This window comes from Cervus canadensis, chromosome 1 (assembly GCF_019320065.1).
Source record: "Cervus canadensis isolate Bull #8, Minnesota chromosome 1, ASM1932006v1, whole genome shotgun sequence".
NCBI classification, from domain to species: domain Eukaryota; kingdom Metazoa; phylum Chordata; class Mammalia; order Artiodactyla; family Cervidae; genus Cervus; species Cervus canadensis.
The window spans coordinates 75,786,545-75,810,341 of NC_057386.1; the positions used below are offsets into that span (position 1 = coordinate 75,786,545).

The 23,797-nt window shown below is 40.3% G+C and overlaps 1 protein-coding gene across 1 annotated transcript in view; it reads left to right on the forward strand.

The window, feature by feature from the left end:
- Positions 1-10,637: 10,637 nt before the first annotated feature.
- Positions 10,638-23,797, forward strand: part of MGAT4D (MGAT4 family member D) — a 48,407-nt gene continuing 35,247 nt past the window's right edge. The window contains exon 1 of the mRNA XM_043485846.1: positions 10,638-10,731. Within this exon, the coding sequence (XP_043341781.1) occupies positions 10,638-10,731 (94 nt within the window). The remainder of the gene's footprint in view (positions 10,732-23,797) is intronic.

The window sequence follows — 23,797 nt, forward strand, 5'->3', positions numbered from 1 at the left end:
GTAATTAGCACTTTCTGGATGAGGAAACGGAATGTATGTTGAATGACTTGCCCATGGCCACTAGCAGGAAGATAAGGAGAGCCCTGTACGCTGAGTAAAGAAGTTTAGACCTTGTCCTTTCATGATAAAACATCTAATCGTTAATTCATAGGACATTTATCCCTTAACTGGTGTTTGTTTTTTCTTGAAAAAGTAATTTATGTACATAATTATTTTTAAAAAATCCAACCTCAGACAATGTATTAAGTCAAGTATCTGTTGATTGGCTGTTATGCACCAGGCAGTGTTCCAAAAGGGAGTCATACACCAAATAAATGCAAATATTTAGTACGTCAGGTGGTACTAAAAAAGGGGTATTAGGGGAAGGAAGGAGTGTTTTTACATACAATATAGTGAGGGCAGTCTCCGTGTTAAGGTGCCCCTTAAGTAGTGATCTGAATGAAGTAAGAGAGGGAGAGAATCTGGAGGAAGAGTATTCTAGACACTAGAATAGCAAATGCGAAGGGCTTGAATCAGGAACATACTTCATAAGTTGGAGGAATAGCAAAAGGACAGTATGGTTGGAGAAGAAAGACCAAGGGGAGAGTAAAATATAAGTACAAAGGACAACTTATATTGAAAAATGACTTTTACCCACCCATGCACAACTCCTGGTCCCTTAGCCCCTTGCTCAAAAGCAACCAGTATTAGTTTTTTATACCTTCAGGGGTATTCTATGAAAATGTGTGTATATATATGTGTGTGTGTATATATATATAGAGAGAGAGAGAGAGAGGAGGTATATATAATATTCCCTCCCTCCATCTCATTGTTAACACAGATTGAAGCAGCAGTACACACTTTTCCACACCTCAACCACATTTTTTAAAAAGGTGCTAATTGTAAAACAGTAGACATGTGAAGGGTGCGTAAGTCATCATCCCTGACCCATAGAAGCAACCAACTTGGTACTGAAATCTGGACATATACTATAATAATAAAACATCCACTCAGATCTTGAAAGGAACTTAAAGATCATCTCAATGAATATTTTTTTATTGTACATAAAAAATATTCAAAAGGTAAAGTTACACAGCCAATCTGGCAAATTAAGATCTAGAATCAAACCTCTATTTCAGGGGTCTATTATTACATAATACAGTCATATAATGAGAGTGAGATAATTCTGTAGTACAATTATGTAATTCTTTTACCTTTTCAAGGTGCTACACGGAGTGGGGGAGGGACAGAGAGGAACTCTTTTTATTGTCTCCATGCTGCCTGTTAAGCCCATGTCTATCCAGGTTTTTCTCCGGGAGAGGAGAATGCTCACCTGTTTGGTCAGAACTCAGGAAGTTGATTGAACTGATTTATGGAAGTAGAATCACTGTCCATTATAACACCTTGTGCATATGATTTCCCTGTCTTCCGCAAATTCATTTGCTTATAACTAGCCGATACTTTGGAGAAGGCAGTGGCAACCAACTCCAGTACTCTTGCCTGGAAAATCCCATGGACAGAGGAGCCTGGTAGGCTGCAGTCCATGGGGTCACTAAGAGTCGGACACGACTGAGTGACTTCACTTTCACTTTTCACTTTCATGCATTGGGAGAAGGAAATGGCAACCCACTCCAGTGTTCTTGCCTGGAGAATCGCAGGGACCACGGAGCCTGGTGGGCTGCCGTCTATGGGGTCGTACAGAGTCGGACACAACTGAAGCAACTTAGCAGCAGCAGCAGCAGATACATTAAACCAGTCCTGTGCCTCAAGGAAGACTGGCTTTCTCTCTCTCCTATTCTGTTTGGCTTTCTTTTTCCATGTGGCTGGCTAACTGATGGTTAAATCCTAAGATTAGAATTCTGGCTTCAAAAAGGTAGGACCTACTTAGGTCTCTGAACTAACTTCTAAATTTCAACTAGGTCTTACTAGATAGGCCCACATGGAAAACAAAGGCTATAATATAATGAAGTTTGGTTGTATTTCTGAGTAGTACTGAGGAATCTCTGCTTTCTTGGATTCTCAGACTAAACAGCCAAGGCACTGTTGATTTAGAAGCTGCTTAATGGGAAGAGTTGTTTGGTGTGACTGTTAATCAACAATTTGTTACGATGTTCAGTTTGATTCATGTGCATCCGCGTGTGCTAAGTCACTTCAGTCATGTCCCACTCTTTGCAACCCTATGGACTACAGCCCTCCAGGCTCCTCTGCCCATGGGATTCTCCAGGCAAGAACACTGGAGTGGGTTGCCATGCCCTCCTCCAGGGACTCTTCCTGACTCAGGGATTGAACACGAGTCTCTTCTGTCTCCTGCATTAGCAGGTGAGTTCTAGAGCCCCCAGGGAAGCCCCGATCCATGGAGGACACAAACAAAACATCAGGTCCTCTTTTGAGGTGTGTGAACTCTGGGATGCAGCAAGTTTATACTGAGAAGGAAAACTATGTACTCCTTCCACTAACAGTGAAATGGATTACTTCTGTGGAAGCATTAAAAATGTTAAGGACAATCGACAGATGAATGGATAAAGAAGTTGTGGTACATATACACAATGGAATATTACTCGGCCATAAAAAGGAGTGAATTTGAGTTAATTGTAATGAGGTGGATGAACGTGGAGCCTGGTATTCAGGGTGAAGTAAGTCAGAAAAACAAATTTTGTTTATTAAAACATATGTGGACTCCAGAAAAACAGTACGGATGAACCTATTTACAGGGAAGGAATGGAGACAGACACAAAAAATGGACTTGGGACACAGCAGGGATAGGAGAGGGTGGGACGAATTGAGAAAGTAGCATTGACAAATATATACTACCATGCATAAAATAGACAGCTAGAGGGAAGCTGCTGTATAACACAGGGAGCCCAGCCTGGTGCTCTGTGACGACCTAGAGGGGTGCGATGGAGGCTCAAGAGGGAAGGGATACACACACACACACACACACACACACACACACACAGAGTTGTGACTCATATGTGATGTTGTACAGCAGAAGCTAACACAACATTTTAAAGCAATTATCCTCCAATAAAAAATTTTTTTAAATGTTATGGACAGTGACAACCCTGATTGGTTTTATGATGACTTGTGTTGCACTTCCCTGAAACTATGTTGGACACTGTGCTTAGGGGACCCCCAGTGTGTGAATTCCCCATATAATTCCTTTAATGGAAGAACAAGGAAATACACAGAATTACAAGGTAAATTTGTACAGCTTCTAGTAATGGGCTTTACCAATGAAAAGAAAATTTAAGCTGTGCAGAATTAAGGTAATGGGCTGGGGTAAGCCAGAACAAAGCAAATAAACATTGAATTGAGTAGAACTATTTATATGATCAAAACAAAACAAAAACCAAACAAACAGAGGGTAAGAATGGAGGGGAGTAAAGAAGCAAGAATTTTGACAGGGACCCTACAGAGAGTTTGGTGGCACATTAACAATGATTGGGAGCAGGGAGACCTACTCTAGCTCCTACTCTTAGCGCCACCTCACCTAAGTTAACCTAAATCTGTTCCAGTTATCCCAGCCTGGATGAGTTAAGGGCTAAGGATGCTGAAGATAAGAGGGAAATAATGTGTGTTTAGCACAGAGAAGTTATTTTATTCCGTCTATTAGGATTGTGGGAGAAAAGGACAACTAACTTGAGGGTCAGGAAGTCTTCAATTGACCACTGGTAGGAGGTCCAAAATTGTATGATACAGTTTATGTTGAGTGGCAGAGGATAGTGAAAAATCTTTGGGGGATTATCTAACTGTGGTGCAAAATGTACTGTATTATCATCAGGGGAATGGAAGGACAATGTTAAGGTATGAAATCAAAATTTAGGACAAATGAAAATGTTATGGTGTGTGCATGCATGCTCAGTCACATCAATTGTGCCTGACTCTCTGCAACCCCATGGACTGTAGCCCACCAGGCTCCTCTGTCCATGGGATTCTCCAGGCAAGAATACTGGAGTGGGTTGCCATGCCCTCCTCCAGGGGATCTTCCTGACCCAGGGATTGAACCCACATCTCTTTTGCCTCCTGCATTGGCAGGCAGGTTCTTTACTACTAGCCCCGCCTGGGAAGCCCGAGTGTTATGGTAGGCAGCACCAGAATCACAATGAGGCTGAAGCTGGAGAAATAAAGTAGGAACTATCCAGTGCTTGTCATTCCCCGAATCTCTAATTAGAGTGGATGTGATGAAGTGCCTTGTCACTACTAGCTTAAAGCTATATGTCTTTTAAGAGAGAGAAGTTTGCCCTTTTATGTGTTTTCAATTAAACACACAAAAGGAGGGCCCTGAGGACTGCTCAGACCTGCGTTTGTAGTTAATACCAGGCAGTGTCAGGTTTGGGAAAGACATAGGAAACCTCATCTCTCATTAGGAAACAATGCAAGCAGCAGCGCTAATCTCCACCAGTGCTTTCTATTAATCCTCTGTGGTCCACAAGAAAAGACCCTTGGAAATAACTGTTAGTGATAGTGATTTAAACAAAGTAGCTGGACTTCCCTGATGATCAGGTGGTTAAGACTTCACTTTCCAATTCAGGGGGCACGGGTTTGATTCCTGGTCGAGGAGCTAAGATCCCATAAGCTTTCAGGGTCAAAAAACCAGAACATAAACAAAAGAAGCAATATTTTAACAAATTCAATAAAGACTTAAAAATGGCCCACATTTAAAAAATCTTAAAATAAGCGAGGTAGTTACCATAATTTAAGTTAGTGTCTGTTGTACCAAGTATTTTTAAAAAACCATATAAGAGGTTCAACAAACTAACTTTGCAATATTTTTTGTGACATCAATGCCGTCTTCTTTTTTTTTAACATTTATTTGACCTCAGTTGATTTACAGTATTGTGTTAGTTTTAGGTATACAGCTTCGGATTGTTTTCCCTATAGGTTATTACAAGATACTGAATATGGTTTCATGTGCTAGACGGTGAATCCTTGTTGTTTATTATATTTAGTGGTGTGTATCTATTAATCACATACTACTACTCTCCTTTTCCCTTTGGTAACCATAAATTTGTTTTCTATATCTGTGAGTCTGCTTTTGTTTTGCAAGTGAGTTGATTTGTACTTTTTTAAAAGATTCCACATATAAGTGATATGATATGATATTTGTCTTTGTCTGACTTACTTGACATAGTGTGATAATCTCTAGGTCCATCCATGTTGTTGTGGATGACATTAGTTCATTATTTTTTATGGCTGAGTAATATTCCATTGTGTATATGTACCACATCTTCTCTACCCATTCATCCGTCAGTGGACATTAGGCTGCTTCCATGTGTTGGCTGCTATGAACCTTGGTGTGTGTGTAACTTTTTGTTTTCCACTCTTCCAAATGTATGCCAGGAGTGGTGGTCTTTTTAGGAACCTCCAGACTGTTCTGCATAGTGGGTACACCAACTGACATTCCCATCAACAATAGAGGAGGGTTCCCTTCACAGCTGGGGTATCTTCTGATGTCACTCTCAGAGTAAGATCAGTTTCCTTATACAGGAAAAGGAATGTATAATATGTTTATGGTTCTTCCTCAACGACATCTGACCCTGGGGATTCCAACTCACTGCTACAATTTGGTGAGATTATATTTAGAGATGATCACTATCAAAATGAAGTTAATTCATTATACTGATTACATCATGATCATTCCCCACCCTGGAAGGAGACACTCAGGAGATATGAGAGCTGTTACTGGTCCATATGACGCACAGAATCAATCCAGTTTAGATTAAGAGCTTAGCTAAATCAGTGAAATTTCTAAAGCTGGCTTAGGGCCTCTAGAGGTGTTATAACAAATATATATATATATAACAAACAATACATTACTCCCCCTCCAGGACTCTGTCAATAAAAAGGAGGCTGCTGCTACTGCTGCTACTGCTAAGTTGCTTCAGTTGTGTCCGACTCTGTGCGACCCCATAGATGGCAGCCCACCAGGCTCCCCCGTCCCTGGGATTCTCCAGGCAAGAATACTGGAGTGGGTTGCCATTTTCTCCTCCAATGCATGAAAGTGAAAAGTGAAAGTGAAGTCGCTCAGTTGTGTCTGACTCTTAGACAGACTCATGGACGGAGAAACCTGGCAGGCTGCAGTCCATGGGATTTTCCAGGCAAGAGTACTGGAGTGGGGTGCCATTGCCTTCTCCGAAAAAGGAGGCACCACGCCTTAAAGGAATATTTGACAAGCTATGAAAAATATATAATGGGTATTGGCCCAAGGCTGCTGCCGCAACCCTCGGTTCTAACACATTCATACACAAGTTTACATTATTCATACATAAGTTTCTGATACCACAATATATTCACATTGGAAACTTTGAATTAAATATAACACTGCCACCTCGTGGTGACCACTGGGATTTGGGGCTCAAAAAGTTCCTGATGATGGCACTAAGAGAGCCAGTTTGCCAGCATGTTGTTTGTGCTCTGGTATAAACAGTCCCCATGGCGCTAGTGGTAAAGAACCTGCTTGCCAGTGCAGAAGATGGAGGAGACATGGGTTTGATCCTTGTGTTGAGAAGATCGCCTGGAGAAGGGCATGGCAAGCCACTCTAGTATTCGTGACTGGAGAATCCCATGGACAGAGGAGTCTAGTGGGCTATAGTCCATAGGATCGAGAGTTAGACATTACTGAAGCAACTTAGCACACATAAACAGTCCCCATAACTTAAGAGTGGCAAATTATATTAAGATCTGAACTACCTGTGATATAATATGGGTGATATCAGAAAGAAGCTGCACAACAAAATTCTCAAATAAAATGAAATTCTTGTCCTGAGAAGTGTCTCTGTGGAGTTATAAGACATAGCAGGCAGCATCTCTGCTTTTGGACTAATTAGAAGTTCACTTCTGTTGCTAAACTGTCTAAACCTCATGACTCTTTCTACTAAAATGAGACAACTTTCTTGGTTTATCCATAAGAGACCCTCCATTGTACAAACCTGAATATAAAAAGCAGCTACTGTTTGTTCTATAGACAGTAAAAACAGTCAGATGATGTCAAGGTAAGTTCAAGCAATGGGCCGAATTGAGAGCATATAAGATGGTGGAGGGAGAACTTAGTTCTTTGCCTCGGGCAATGTTTGGACATGTTCAAAAGAGTTATAGGCAGTAACCAATAAGCCAATCTGGGTGATGCCCCTATTGGTTACTACCTGTAAATTATAATACTGTACATCAACGAAAATAAAAAGTGTTTATTCTAGTCCAAGTTTCTTCTCCACACACTTGCCCCCAATCCCCCAGTGAAATGGAAAGAATCCAAAACCTGAGAGGAAAAGGGAGCCACACCATGGAAGGGCCTGGAATCTCAAGCGATCACATAGAAAATTGCTGGTCAATTGGACATTACTTGAGCAAGAACAAAACGTCTATTGTATTAATTCATGGAGGTTTCGAAGTTCATGTGTTCCTGGAGCTGGTTGTACTTTAATTAATTGGTTGTTAATATGTTTAAATCATCACTATGAAGTAAATAAATAGTGAATATGAAGATAATGTGTTTGGATTTATGATTTAGACTATATATACAGATTTGAATTATAATAGCATACAGCTTATAGCAAAATGTACAGAAATAAGCAGTAAGCTTGGCTTTTCACTATTTGGATCTAAGAGTCTTGATGCAAATACAAAGTGTTTCTACAACCGTCGAGTGTGTCACACAGAGCCTGGGTGTTGTGAATAAATCCATCATCCTTTTGAGGTTAGCATCATGGCCTCCTTGAGTTTTCCAACAGAGGTGAACTATGTGGATAAATTAAAGCACCAGCTCTTTTTCCATTGGATCTCCTGATTAGCTCCTTCCAATACCAACAAAAATCTAGTGACATTCAGAAGCAGTTAAGAGCCAAATTTAGAGAGATTCAACAGTTAGAAACTCTTGGCTACTATATTGCTTTCCTTCAGTTTAGCAGTATGGAAAATAATCCTAGGACTTTTTTCTGGGCAAATGGACTTGTTCAATTAGGCCTGTTTACACTGAGGTTTTTCTTTATATATAACAGTGATGGCCTTGTAAGTTATCAACGTTAACTACATCTACCAAAATTTTGTTGGGCTCTCATTGTACCTTACCCATGAGGTTTATGTGTACAGGCTTGTTCCAGTATATTTATTGTTTATTTGGGGAAATTAGGCTCTGAAGCAGTTTTTCCTCCTGTGAGTCCCATGGTCTCCTTGGAAACAGGCCTCCGGCTTCTGCCCACAGCCAGCTCTTTTTCTCCCAGAGCTGGTCTACATGGTATGGTAAAGAAGCAGGAAGCCCTCTTTTCCCAGGCATCCATGCACAAGTATTCTCTATACCATTAACCTTCTTAACCACTGACATGAGTGTCTGGAAGTGCATTTCTTAGGAAAATCATCAGTTATTCAATCTGCTTTAAATACATTTCTCCCTTAACCGTGGATGTAACTCAGGCTCACCTTGGGGATCTCCGCCCCTATAGCAAAATGAAAGCAGATACCTGATACACTAAAAGCATTCAGAGAAGCAGTCTGCTGTAGTCACATTTTGATTCATGAAACACAGAAAACTTGAGGCCTTCAGGTGGAAAAGAGTTGAACGGTCAGGGAGGAGACTGGGTATCGTGGACTGTGTGTAAACATTAAGAGAGAAGGCACAGAAAGAGAAGAGTGAACATGACATGTTCAGGATAGAATAGAGTCTGGCAGGTCCTTAAGGCATGTAAGGAAATATCAGGAAATACTCTTGAGAAAGCAGAGAGCATGGATTGAGCTTTATCACTAAGGAAGAATGGAGCTACTTAAATAAAACAGTTGACACTAGGGAACTGGTAATCTACTGGAGTAAAAAGTGGTCTGCAGAGTGTAGATACTACAGATAGTGTGGCCAGCCTGAGTATCATCGTAAGAATATGGCTATTGGGGTAGTGTAGAGCAACAGAAATGCAGGTCTGGAAGATGAGACATTCCAAAGGAGGACTTTACAGATTTATAAATCATGGGGCGTAATGAAAAAGAGTAAATTGATCGGGAAAACTATGGTGACCTTGACAAAAGTCAGATGACTGTGGGAAGATAGCTAGGTTGGGGAGGAAGTTTGAACATCATCTTTCGGGACATCCAAGAAGTGCTGAGAAGACAGGTAATGAGACAATGGAGCTCAGGTAAGAGAACAATGAAATATTGATTTGGAAATTCCTTTGTGCTGGATAGCTGGGTGCTCCCACTTCAATCTACTCTACATCTTTTCCCACCCTGCTTCATATGCCGGGAGGAAGGGTCGTATAATATAGCATATAGTACATCAAGCTGAAGTTCCTTTTCTTTTGGTTTCCAGTAGAGCTTAGCCAGTAGGAAGCACTGGCAAGAGACTGAAGGGATGGAGGAGAAGAAAGTAGAGGTATTTATTCCTCTGGGCTTCCTCTTTTGGCATCTGGGTAGATCACTGCTTAACTGAAGGCCACAACTTCTAGCCTTTCACTCATGAGTAAATGCATCTTAAATGGCATCCTCATGCTGGCTTGTGTTCAAATCTTTCTCCTGTCATGGGGCCAGAAACTAGCCCAGCCAGTGGTGCACTGCTGGTTTGAAGTAGTAGTAGAATGATTGCTACCAGATATTGCCAGGGAATCCCAAATAAGATCAGAGCAGAGAACCCAAAACACAAACCACATTTAACCTGCCCAGAGAGTATAACCCTACTGATGTTCTCCTAGTGTTTCCCAGTTTGGGGTAAAAATATGAGAAACTGATACCTTGAACTTGGCTGAGCCCAGCAAATCTCTTTTGGGCTGTTGCTCATTGTATTCACAACCCCCCCTCCCCCCGGAACAAAACTTGACTCCCTGCTCCTTTCTTGGGGGATGGGGTACCAAAATATTTAAAGATAAAGGTAAGGGGATTAAACTAAATGTCTAGTCTTGGTCACTCCCCACGCAAAAATCTAAGCCTCCCAAGTCACTTGGGCACTTGACAGCTACTGTTTAAGGCTGTGCTGTGTGTGTGTTAGCCGCTCGGTCCTCTGTCCATGGGATTCTCCAGGCAAGAATGCTGGAGGGGGTTGCCATGCCCTCCTCCAGGGGATCTTCCCAACCCAGGATCAAACCCTTGTCTCCCACATTGCAGGCGGATTTTGTACTGAGTCACCAGGAAAGTCCATTTAAGGCTAGCAAATTCCAAGTAAAGACATATTTTCTTTAGGAAATTCTTGTCCATGTACAAAGTTTGTACTTTGTACGAGAAAAAAGGAACCGCTTCCAGCTGTGCAACTTGCAGCTAGTTGCTCAGCATATTAGGAAGATGATGTTATTCTCATTTTATACTTAAAAAGAAAGACTGAGATTTTGTGAGGACTTAATGAGGTCATGTATGCAAACTGTTTAGGCCAGTCTGGCTAAAGCGACATCTTACAGGACAATAAAGTTACTGAGCATTCACCTGGAGTGGGAGCTTTCGCATAGTTTATTTCATTTAATAATCAGCAGCCCTGGCAAGCGGTTCAGGATCGAAGGCAGAAACTGCTGCTGGGGAAGGGGGCTGGGTGCGTGTGTGGGTTGGGGGTGGGTGGGATGAGTGGGGAGTTAGTTTTCTTGCGCAGCGGCGCGCGCAGCGCCCAGCGCGTGACCATCCTTAGCCGGCGGGGTGGTTGCTGCGTGCTCTGCTATTCTAGTCAAGCTGCCGGTTGCCGCCGCCATCGAATCCGCACCATGAGGACCAGGCACGTGAACCTGCTCATCACGCTCATCGCTGTGGTGCTCTTCAGCTTCTCCTGCTTCTGCATCTCCAGGATGACTCAAACCAGTAAGCGGCGCCTGGCTTCTCCCGCCTTTTTTCTCGGTTCTGGGACTTCCGGGCTCCAAGATGACTGGAGCGGCCGGGTTGGAGGAAAGTGGGAAGATGTGGAACATGATGGCTGTCTCTCGCTCTCATATTAGGGACTTTCAGACGTGACTCCCACACCCAACCACCACCACGCCCTTAACCGGCCAGCGGTTAAACTGTAAAGAGCGCCCTGGTTCACCGGGTGGTCGTGACCCCTGTGGGGCGCGCGCTAGTGGTCGGTCCGCGGGGCTCCCGGGTCCTCTCACCTCTGCGGGCTCTTTTCCCCTCAGAGGTTTAAGGGCCCCTTCCGTGCCCCGCATTCCCCACAGTTCGTCGTTCTTTTCCCCATCGTTTTTAAAAAAAACAAAAAAACAACGAATGTCTTACTTCAGGAACTACTTTTACACAGCCAGCCTCTTTCCTCTTTCCTGTTCTATCAAAACGTCATAGTTTTGAGCCACACTTCAGGGCTCCCTAGCGTGTTTTGTTTTGTTTTGTTTTTAGAGATGAGGTGACTGGGAGAGAGACACTATGAATTTAGAGTGCTGGTTTAGCACCTGATCTTCCTCAAATGGACCATGTGTATTAGTTACCGATTTAGCAAGTAAAAATGGAGGTTGTCATCTTAAATTTGAATCTCAGATGAACAATGAATGCATTAGTTTGAAGTACAAAAACTGCATGGGATATATTTATACAGAAAATATTATCATTTGGCTGAAATTCAAAGCTAACTAGGTTTCCAGTATTTTTTCTTTCAACTGTAGTCCATAGTGACCATATGTATAGTTGAATTTTGAATTTAAGACTCAGGAATCCAGCAAATATATTAACTCAGCCTTCCAAGATTATTCTTAGGTTGTTTTTGGTTAAATTTTAATTCTTCTTATTAAGCACATTTATGTATGACTCAGGGTGCACACTAAGTAATCTTAGTAGTAACGGGCCAGTGCAAGCAGGAAGAGAATTGTAGAAGGAAGAGATCATGGAGACCACAGTAAGAGTTATGACTTTTATTCTGAGTGAGATAAGAAGCCATCTAACAAGTGTTGGTGAAGATGTGGTGAACAGAGAAACCTTCCTCATTGTTAATGGGAATGTAAATTGGTGCAGCCACTATGGAAAACAGTAATGGAGGATCCTGAAAACATTAAAAATAGAACTCTCAGGGAGATTAGTACGAGATGGCAGAGTAGAAGAATGTGCACTCATTTGCGAGAGCACCAAAATTGCAACTGGCTATTTCACAACCATTAACAGGAGGACGCTGGAAACCACCAGAAAAAAGATATCCCACCTCCAAAGACAAAGGAGAAGTTGCAATGTCATGGTATGAGGTGTGCAATCACAGTAAAATAAAATCCCATACCCACCCAGTAGACAACCCACAAACTGGAGAACAATAATACCAAAGAAGTTTTTCCTGTGTTGGGAAGGCTCTGAGCCCCACATCAGGTTTCCCAGCCTGGGGATCCAGCAAAAGGACTAGGACTCCCCAGGGAAATCTTACTTTGAAGGTCAGTGAGATTTGATTATAGGACTTCCACAGAACTAGGGAAACAGAGAGATTTCATTTTTGGAGGGCACAAGCAAAATCTTGCATGTACCAGTACCCAGGGTAAGGAGCAGTGACCCCACCGGAGATGGAACCAGACCTCGCTGCTCATATTGGAGGATCTCCTGTGACAGCGTGGGGCAGCAGTGGCTGACTGAGGAGATGAGGTATTGGCAGCAGCAGTCCTGGGAGGTGACTCTGGGGGTGAGCCCTTTTGGAGCTCACCATTAACCCTACCATAGAGCCTGTAGACTCCAGGGCCGAGTCGCCTCAGGCCAATCAACTAACAGGGAAGAAATGCAACCCCACCAATCAGCAGACAATTAGATTAAAGTTTTACTGAGTGTGGCCCTGCCCACCAGCGCAAGAGTCAATTTTTCCCAGAAAGGTTCTCATCAGGAAGCTTACACAAGCCTGTTAGCCTCATTCACCAGAGAGAAGACAGAGAAGCAAGAAAAACTACAATTCAGCAGCCACCAGAATGAAAACCACATCACAGAAAGTTAATCAAAATGAAAAGGCAGAGGGTCATGACCCAGATGAAGGGACAAGATAAAACCTCAGAAGAACAACTAAATGAAGTGGAGATAGGCAACCTTCCAGAAAAAGAGATCAGAATAATGATAGTGAAGATGATCCATAGTCTCAGAAAAAGAATGGAGAAGATGCAGAAAAGGTTACCAAAAGCCTAGAAGAACTAAGATACAAACAAACAGAGATGAACAATATTCTAGAAGGAACCAATAGAGTAACTATTGGTTATTAGCTATAAGCAGAAGAGTGTATAAGTGACCTGGAAGACAGAATGATGGAAATCACTGCCACAAAACAGAATAAGCAAAAAAGCATAAGAGACCTCTAGGACACATTAAATGCACCTATATTTGCATTATAGGGATCCCAGAAGGAGAAGAGAGAGAGAAAGGACTGGAGAAAATATTTGAAGAGATAATAACTGAAAACTTCCTTAACATGGGAAAGGAAATGGTGTCAACCAAGTCCAAGAAATGCAAAGTCCCAGGCATAATCAAAGTGACAAAAATTAAAGACAAAAAAATGAAGATAAAATATTAAAAACAACAAGGGGAAAATGGCAAATAACATACAAGGGATCTCCCATAAGGTTATCAGCTGTTTTCTCAACAGAAACTCTAAAAGTCAGAAGGGAATGGCATGATGTATTTAAAGTGATAAAGGAGAAGAACCTAAAACCAAGAATACTCTATGCAGCAAGACTCTCCTTCAGAGTTGACAGAGAAATCTAGAGTTACAGATTAGCAAAAATTAAGAGAATTCAGCACTACCAAACCAGCTTTACAACAAATGCTAAAGAACTTCTCTAGGCAGGAAACACAAGAGAAGGAAAAGGCCTACACAAAATAAATCCAAAACAGTTAAGAAAATGGTAATAGGTTCATACATATCAATAATTACCTGAAATGTAAATGGATTGTACGCACCAACCAAAAGCCAGGCTGGATAGATGGATGAAAACATGTATACGTATGTACTTGCACTTACCACATCACTCTGCTTGACCCTCCCCCAAATTGTGTGTAATTATTTTATATTGTTAGGTTATCATGTTTTCATTGTGGCTTGCAATTGTAATTATCTTTTATTTTTTGTCTGGCTATTGATTGTGAAAACTAATAAACATCTTTTATTATTTTGTAACTTTTTTGTTTAATACCATTGTATCATGATTGGTCAACAGAAGATAATTTTCTATTACTAAAACTACCATTTAATAGAAAAACTTGTAGTCACTTTTTAAAATCCAGATGCACATTAGAACTATCTCGGAATTTTTTGAAAAATACTAATGCCCAGGTATTGTTATTTTCCTCCAAAGCTCCAGATGTGATTCAAATGAGCAGCCATGTTTAAAAACAACTGGACTATATGACGGTGTTTTATCTTGTTTGTTTTACTTTTTCTATTTCATATTCAGTGCTCCCATTTAATTTAGTTTATCTTTTCCAATTTCTCCATCTCTTTTTGTTGTTGTTCTTTCTTAAGCCTTGATCAAGTGTAGTAAAAAAGCTTTTGTAATTCTGAGAATATAAAGAAATACTATGTTGTAAAAAAAAAATCAAGAAATTAACACATGATACAGTATTAACTAAAGTACAGATTTTGTTCAAATTTCACAAAATTTTATGCTAGTGTCCATTACTTGTATTCATACTTTATTCAAGATTCCACATTGTATTTAGTTGCATTGAGCAGCTTCAGCTGCATGCAACAAATTCTGATAAATTCCCTTCTCATTTTTATTCTGTTAAAAATATTTTCTAATTTTTCTTGTTACTTCTTAGATACACTCATCATTTAAAAGTGGACATTTGATTTCCAATACTTGGGGTTTTAAAAATATCTTTGATATTAATTTCTCATTTTGATATTAATTCCTCATTTAAATGCTTTTTTCACTGCAGTCAGCCTCTGTGTTTTTTCAGTCTTTTAACTTTATTGAGGCTTTCAATGGCTAAGTCAAAAATCTCTCTTGGTAAATGTCTTATTGTACTTGAAAATATGTGGTTATTTTAAAATATCTTTTGACATTGATTTCTAACATAATTCCACAGTGATAAGAGAACAGACTCTGTATGATTTCAACACCTTTAGACCATGAGATTTTTGCACCTTGTTTTATGTCCCTCAATATGTTCCAGTGACTCCTGGTTTATAGTCTATGGGAACGTGAATAGAATTTATATCCTGTTGTGTGAAAATTGTATAAATCAATTATGTTGAATTGGTTCATAGTGCTTTTCAGGTCTACTATATCCTTCTGCTTTTCTGTCTATTCATTCTATTAATTTTTGAGAGTTTGATATTGAAACTCCAACTAAATATCTTAATTTATCTACTTAAAAATAATTGTAATATATAGTGAAACTATGTGTAACTTAGTTCTGTGTTTTCTAAGTCTCCAAGTAAATATGTTATCATACTTTCATAATTTGAAAAAGAAAAAAATACTTTTAGGAAAAAAATAGAACTGCCATATGATGCAATAATTCCACTTCTGGGTACTTATCTGAAAGAAAGGAAAACTAGAGTATTACTCATGCATTTGCTTCCAACAGTGGATAACTTTCCTACCTCATCTCACTGATGTTAACTACTCTCCTGAATTATGTGCTTATTGTTTCTTTGCTTTTTAGAATATAGTCTTTATCAGTTTATACATGTCCCTTATAATATGCTGTTTAGTTTGCTTTGTCCCTGAGCTCTCTAAAACTCCCATCTGCTGACAGTCTTTATACGCCCTTCTAAATTCTCTGTCATGATCAAAACCAGTAGTCTGTTAGATGCCCTGGCCAGCTGTGTTCTCATTCCATCTTGCCAATGGGAGGCATTTGTGCCAGATTAGAGGGTGCACAAAGGTAGTAGTCACCTTGCTTTTTGTGGTTCCTCAGCCAAACTACTAGCCCTCACTGGAGTGTAGGGGTTCAGGCAGCAGCAGCAGGTCTAGTATTGTCAGGGATGACAGGCATGGGAGGTAGCTAGCAGATGGCCAGGGGTCCCTGAGGAGGCTGCATCACCCAATGCACTTTCACGAAAGAGAATCTGGAATTGCTTATTTGCCTTACTTGGGCTTAAGAAAACAAAAGAAAAAGTGAAAGTGTTAGTTGTTCAGTCCTCTTTGACTCTTTGTGACCCCATGGACTGTAGCCTTCTGGGCTCCTCTGTCCATGGAATTCTCTGCAAGAATACTGGAGTGGGTTGCCATTCCCTTCTCCAGGGGATCTTCCCAAGCCAGGGATCAAACCCAGGTCTCCCGTGTTGCAGGCAGATTCTTTACCTCTGAGCCACCAGGGAAGCCCCAAGAACACTGGAGTGGGTAGCCATTCCTTTCTCCAGGGGATCACTTGGACTTAACCATAGTGATATGATAACCTACCACACTGCCAGGGAGCTACCCTTCTGGTGGATACTGGAAGTCCAGCTGATAGACACTAGCAAAAGTTCTCTCGATTATCATCTGTGGTCAACTGGGATGAAGTACCTATGAGCACTGAGGCCTTGGAGATCAAGTGGCTGCTGCTTTCACCAATTACATGTGAGTGATGGCTTTAAGGATTGTGGATGCAGTGGCTTTTTATTACTGTGCTGGAGAACTTTATCTGTATACTTTTTTTTTTTTTTTTGGTCACTGTTACACTCTTCTTCTTGAAATATTTTCTTGGCTTAGGTCTCTCAGTTTCCTAGTTTTTCCTTGAGTTTGAAATACTGGAACTGAGGGTGGAAATGCTCCCCAGCCTTAACTTGGTGGAGAGAAGCCTCATTCTGGAGCACCCAGACTTTATGAGTGAATTTTGGGGGTCCTCTCTGTTCTTATTGGAAGGAATACACCCTTCTCCCCAGCCAAGTGGGAGAGTATATGGGTGCACATATTTATGTAAAACCTTGTTGGAGTATGCCTACAAAATAGCATGGAGCAGAACTGCTGAGGAAGATAGCTCCCAGGAGTAGCTCTAAGTCAGCAGAGTCCAGGATCCAAGTATGGGCTGTTCAAGACAATAGTTGAAATGGCTTGTGGAATTTAAGCTATGTAGAACAAAATACATGAAAACAATTACAAGAAAAAGTAGGAGACGGGTAAATAGAGTTAAATGGTACTCAACTTGTAGCACTATTGAGAAGTGAGGGTGTAAGAATGTGTATTAAAGTGTAGTAAGTCAAGGATTCATGTTGAAATCTCTAGTCTAACCACTAAAATAATGTTCAAATAATGCATAATGATATCACTAATTGTATTAATAGTAAATTCTTCAAAAGAGAAATTAAAATATTTCCTGATTGGATATAAACACAACGCCCTGCTTCATGATGTTTACGAAAGAAACACTTAAATTTTAAAGTATAGACATGTTGGAAGAAAAGGATGGAAAAATATATATCAGCAACCCAAACCAAAAGAAAGTGTAGCAATAAATATCAGCAAAGTAGACTCTAAGACCAAGTGCAACGTAAGTGTTGAACAAACGTTGAGAAACTTCATGAGTGATCAAGGAAATGCAAATTAAAAACACAAGATATCATTTAATACCATTCAGATTTTTAAAATTAGGAAATCACATTTGGTGAGGATGTGGAACTGTGGATTCACACACACATTCCCCTTTGGGGGGATGTGAAGTATATATTTAATTACTTTCATCATGAAACATATGCATTTCCTGTGTCTTTGCAACTCTACTACTAGTCAGGGCTGAAATTGGTGTGCAGTGTTATCAGTGTCTTATGATCAAATTCTCTTTTTACTGCTGAACAGACTGTAGCCCGCCAGGCTCCTCTGTAATTGGAATTCTCCAGGCAAGAATCCTGGAGTGGGTAGCCATTCCCTTCTCCAGGGAATCTTCCCAACCCAGGGGTCGAATCAGGATCTCCTGCATCGCAGGCAGATTCTTTACCATCTGAGCCACCAAGGAAGCCCACTCATGCCATACAGATTGCTAAATATTTAAAATAATACCCTCAGCACCAGCTGAAATTGGTATGCAGCCCTATCAATGGCTTATGGGCTTCCCTGATAGCTCTGCACGCAGCCTGTGGGATCTTCCTGGATCAGGGATTGAACCCATGTCTCCTGCACTGGTAGGTGGATTCTTCAGCCATCAGGGAAGTCTCCAAGACCCTGCTTCTTTAACATGAAGGACTCAGCCAGTAAAAAGCCATGGCCTCTGTTACTGTAGTGCTGCCTACTTCCTTTTCCCCTCTGTTAAAGAGTGCTTCTTCCTTTGCTGTGGAGGGACTTGCATATGGCTCACCATGGTTGTGGACTCTGGATTGCAATTCTCTGCTGATACCGAATAAACTCTTTTTTTTTTTTTTTCGGGCGAAATAACCAGCAATCTTGGAGAAGGCAATGGCAGCCCACTCCAGTACTCTTGCCTGGAAAATCCCATGGATGGAGGAGCCTGGTAGGCTGCAGTCCTTGGGGTCGTGAAGAGTCCGACACGACTGAGCGACTTCCCTTTCACTTTTCACTTTCATACATTGGAGAAGGAAATGGCAACCCACTCCAGTGTTCTTGCCTGGAGAATCCCAGGGATAGGGGAGCCTGGTGGGCTGCCATCTTTGGGGTCGCACAGAGTCGGACACAACTGAAGCAACTTAGCAGCGACAGTAACCAGCAATCTATTTGTTTTAGGTTGTCAATACTCTTTGTAGTGTTAAAATATTTCCCCATAAAATTAGGGCATAGGGGAACCACTCATAGGGAGTTTAAAGAGCATGGTACATAGTATAATTTGATTATTGCAAAGCATACATGGAGGGGTGTAATCTGAAATGTATTTACCTTTTTACCACCTCAAATATTCTTTCTTTGGAACCACAGTGGGTATACAAATAAGTGAATAATAAGTTTAAAATGGACCAATACTTGAACTTAATGCTGTTTCTCCATCTTTTCCTTACTGACTGAATCACTGGCTTTTCCCTTGCTACTCATACTATTTTATACTTATGTATTTATGTTGTTGTTTTCTTAGTCTAGAATACCCTTCTCTCTTTTTGCTATATGCAAAATTAAACACATTCTTCAAATTTTCTAATATTCCCTCTTCTCTGAAACTTTTCCCACTTCCCTCCCTGACTGCTCAGTCCTGCTTAAGAATTAGTCATTAAAAAAAAAAAAAAAAAAAGAATCATTCTTGACTTCCTTTGCCTGTAGCACTTAATGATAATTCCATTTTAACAATTAATTTATAGTTAGTTGTTTAAATAGATGCTCTTTTCCCCAACCAGAGCACCCTGATTGTCAGTTATTTAGGGCAGGAACCTGGCTTTATCTGTGTTTATTTACCTATCACATAGCACAGTGAATGGTACATGGTAAGTATTAAATGGAAGAAAGTATGACTATATCAGCTTGCTTCTCATTACTGGAAATGTTTGGTGAGTGAAATAAGATGGAAAAGTCAGACCGTGGCTATATTGCATCAGACTTCCCGTTTTAAGATAGGACTCCCTGGTGGCCCAGCTGATAAAGAATCCGCCTTCAGTGCAGGAGACCCCAGTTTGATACCTGGGTTGGGAAAATCTGGAGAATGGAAAGGCTACCCACTCCAGTATTCTGGCCTGGAGAATTCCATGGACTGTATAGCACCAAAGAATTGATGCTTTTGAATTCCGCTGAAGAAGACTCTTGAGAGTCCCTTGGATTGCAAGGAGATCAAACAAGTCAATCGTAAAGGAAATCAACCCTGAATATCCATTGGAAGACTGATGCTGAAGCTGAAGCTGCAACACTTTGGCTACCTAATATAAGGAGCCTGTGATGCTGGGAAAGATTGAAGGTGAAAGGAGAAGGGAGCGGCAGAAGATGAGATAGTTAGATAGCATCACTGACTCAAGGGACATGAGTTTGAACAAAAATTTCAGGAGACAGTGGAGGACGGAGGAGTCTGGCATGCTGCAGTTCATGGGGTGGCAAAGAGTCAGATACGACTTAGTGACTGAACAAGAACAATTTAAATTTAGTAACAGAAACAGTGCAAATTCTTTCTCAACTAAGCAAAATTTTGTTGTTAAGACTGCATTTTACTGTAACTATCAAAATTTAGCATCTGAATTAAGGTGTATTGTAAAAATATAAAATATGCCCAGGATTTAGAATACTGAGCACAAAAAGAATGCAAACTGTTTCATTAATTGTCAATACTTTTGTGTTGATTACATGTTGAAAAATATTTTAGATATATTGGATTACATTTTCTATGCTATTTATAAAACATTTACTTTTTTCTTTTCCATTTTTTTCAATGTGGCTACTAGAAAGTTTTAAATTACAAATGTGACTTGCATTTTACTGTTCCTGGGGAGCAGTGCCTTGGACCTCTGCTGTACCTCTGCTGTGAGAAGCAAAGTCAGTGGTACTAAGGATCTTACCTGGACCCTTCTTATGGGTGAAGTCACTTTTGCCCAATGTATGCAGGGACTGATGTTTGTTTTCACAATTTCCCCTCAGTTAACTCAAAACGTCAAATTATTCAAACTTTTGCAAAGTAATTTGCTAATGGTTCTTCCTCTAAATATGTAACTGAATATTCAAGTAACATAAATATTTTAAATAGAACATTGATGAATTGAATTATCAGGTAAGAATAAACAAGGAGCAGAACCAGGAGTAGAGATTATATCTTTTAATATTTCTGTATGGTTGTTTCTAAAACTACTCTTACCTCTGGAGAAAACTCTCTTGTTTACCAAATTAATCCCTCAAGGACTGACTTACATTGTGGAAGTATAGATATGTTGCATCATCCATGACTCCAAACATTTTGCATTTGCAAAGAGTATATTACCCTGGAATCCCAATGGCAGGATTATCCTGGTTAAACCCACATCCATTGTAAACAGTTTAAGCATCCTCAAATAGTATCCACTGTATGAATATTCAAGATTTATCTGGATAGTGGCAGTTCTTTTGATCAAAGCATGATTCACTTTTAGAGTCACTCAAATTAGTTCCTATGCTGGCCAGTCCATTTATACATTAATTTGTTCATTCATTCAGCATGTATTTATGGAAGTGCTATGTGGCAGTTACTGTTTCAGGCATAGAGAATTTAATATTTAAAAAATCCAAATTTCTTGCTGTTCTCAAGCTTTCATTCTATAGAGTTCTAGAGAAAGACATAAAAACAGTGAATAATAACAGTAATAGGAATAATAAACAGTAGTAGGAAGTCAATGATAAGTGATTTGAGGGGAAAAAAAGGATAAGGGGAGAAAGGGATGTGCTATTTCATGAAGGATGTTAGGGTAAGTTTCTCTGAGGAGGCAGCATTTTAGCAGAAAAGTGAATGAAGTTAGGGAGCTCTGGCCACTCAGCTCATCTACAGATGAGCTGAGAAAATTTGCAAGAGTCAAAGTGTAAGGTGGGGAGAGTGATTTGCAGGAGGAATAGCATGGAGGCCAGTGTGTCTGGAGCTGCTCCCCAGAATCAGGTGGGAGGGACGGGGATGAGGCCAGAGAGGGAGCCAAGGCCTGACATGTAGGGCTCCATCCTGGTAAGGTTTTGGCTCTTTGTCTGAGTATGATGAGAAATCTCTGAAGGGTTTGGAGCAGGGGAATGGCATTACCCAGCCTTTGCCATAGGCTACATATGTGTGTATTCTTGTTTATAAAAGGCAGACAAGTGAAAAAATATTAAATGTTTCAGCCCAGATATATCACCATTACTTTTATACCTTTGTATTTTACCTTAATTAAAAAAAATTTGTCTGGAATTTATTGTCTTCCAAAGGGTGAATTCTCTTTTATTCCACCTCAACTGACAGCCAATTCTGTGCTTTCCTTGGTAATTAAAATATGATTTTTCCCCATATTCTTGTGTTTCTAATAGTTTTCCTTATTTATTTTGATATTGTACTGTATAATATATAAAGAATTTGTTTTTATCATAGATTATGATGAAAGCATAAGCCTTTTTCAGTGTAAAATGAGCCACTTTAACTTAATGCATTTTTCCCCTGCGTGATTGTTTTTTACATTTTTATACTGAAGTGAAGGGAAAAAAGTAAGCACAAGTCTAGAGCTATGTAAAGCTAAACATGTATGGTGGTTCTCTTTAAGCAGTGAAATTACAATGGGTTTTTTTCTTTTCTGTGCCTTTTTCTAAAATGCTAACCTATGTATTGCTTCCCTGAGAAGATGCTTCCATATTTCAGCAAAGTGGCCAAGACTGGAGACTGCTCGGTGCCCTCATTTTCTCTGAGCCATGTGTTTGCCGCACATTTGGATGCCTCAGAAGCATCTTGACTACCTCTGGCCCCGCTACTTTTCCTGTTTCCCAATACGGATTGAATACCAGGTTAGAAATCTAGAGTCATGTTGGAATCCTAAGAGGGATTCTGTTCTCCTCTCTGTCAGGTGAAAGTGAAAGTGAAAGTTGCTCAGTTGTGTCCCACTCTTTGCAACCCCATGGACTGTACAGTGCATGGAATTCTTCAGGCCAGCATACTGGAGTGGGTAGCCTTTCCCTTCTCCAGGGGATCTTCCCAACCCAGGGATCGAACCCAGGTCTTCCACATTGCGGGAGGATTCTTTACCAGCTGAGCCACAAGGGAAGCCCAAGAGTACAGGAGTGGATAGCCTTTCCCTTCTCCAGTGGATCTTCCGGACCCAGAAATTGAACCGGGGTCTCCTGTATTGCAGGCGGATTCTTTACCAACTGAGCTATCAGGGAAGCCCCTCTATCAGTTAAGTCTTTGCAATAAAAGTTCTCAGATATTTCTCATATCCATCTCCTACTTCCTAATCCTTTGTGCCCTGGTTTATTCTTTATCATCTCTCACTTGAAACTAATATCACTATAGGTTCCTAACTGATAGTTTCTCTGGTATTAGTTTTGCTTTCCTGAAACAGTCTTCAATGGGGTCATCAGAATGATCTTTCTAAAACTGTTAGGTAGTGATTACCTAATAGTCTTCAGTGATGCTTCACAATTGAGATAGTTGTTCCCATGATAGTCTGTAGTGGTGTTCTAAGATATATAAAGTCACCCAAAGAAAAAAGAGTGATTCCATTATCTTTCTATTAAAACAAAAAGGTGCTGTGGAATGGGTTACAAAATTTGCCCACATTTTAAAGAAACGTTACAGAAATTCCATTAATGTTGTAGGCATTTCAAGTTATGCCTCCACCTGTGTCCTTTTCTTCAAATTCACTGCCATTAGAGGTGTTTTATTTTATTTATTAAAAAAAATTGGTTTTTTTTTTTTTTTTGGCTATGTTGCATGGCATGTGGGATCTTAGTTCTCTGACTGGGGATCAAAGCCATGCCCCTTGTATTAGAAGCTTGGAGTCTTAACCACTGGACCACCAGGGAAGTCCTCTAGAGGTTTTATAGAAGAAAGGTTTGAGAAACACTGGTTTATATGAAAAAGTTCAAGCTCCTTCTCATAGCTTATTAAGAAGACCGGTATAATGAGACCCTTTTTTACCTTCACTGTGAATTTTCCCTGTGTTGTGCTGAGATAATGAAAAGCTTCTGGGTTTGTAGAGACGTATTTTTGAATGCCTCGTCGCCTTTTCACACTGCTTTCCAACAGAGTACCTTTCCCTGTTTCCCTTGACTGTCTAATAACTCGAGCTCCTTCAAGAGTCCGTGAACTTTTAAGTTTAATTAGGTCCCATTTGTTTATTTTTGCTTTTATTTCCAATATTCTGGGAGGTGGGTCTTAGAGGATCTTGCTGTGATTTATGTCGGAGAGTGTTTTGCCTATGTTCTCCTCTAGGAGTTTTATAGTTTCTGGTCTTACATTTAGATCTTTGATCCATTTTGAGTTTATTTTTGTGTATGGTGCTAGAAAGTGTTCTAGTTTCATTCTTTTACAAGTGGTTGACCAGTTTTCCCAGCACCACTTGTTAAAGAGGTTGTCTTTTTTCCATTGTATATTCTTGCCTCCTTTGTCGAAGATAAGGTATCCATAGGTTCATGGATTTATCTCTGGGCTTTCTATTTTA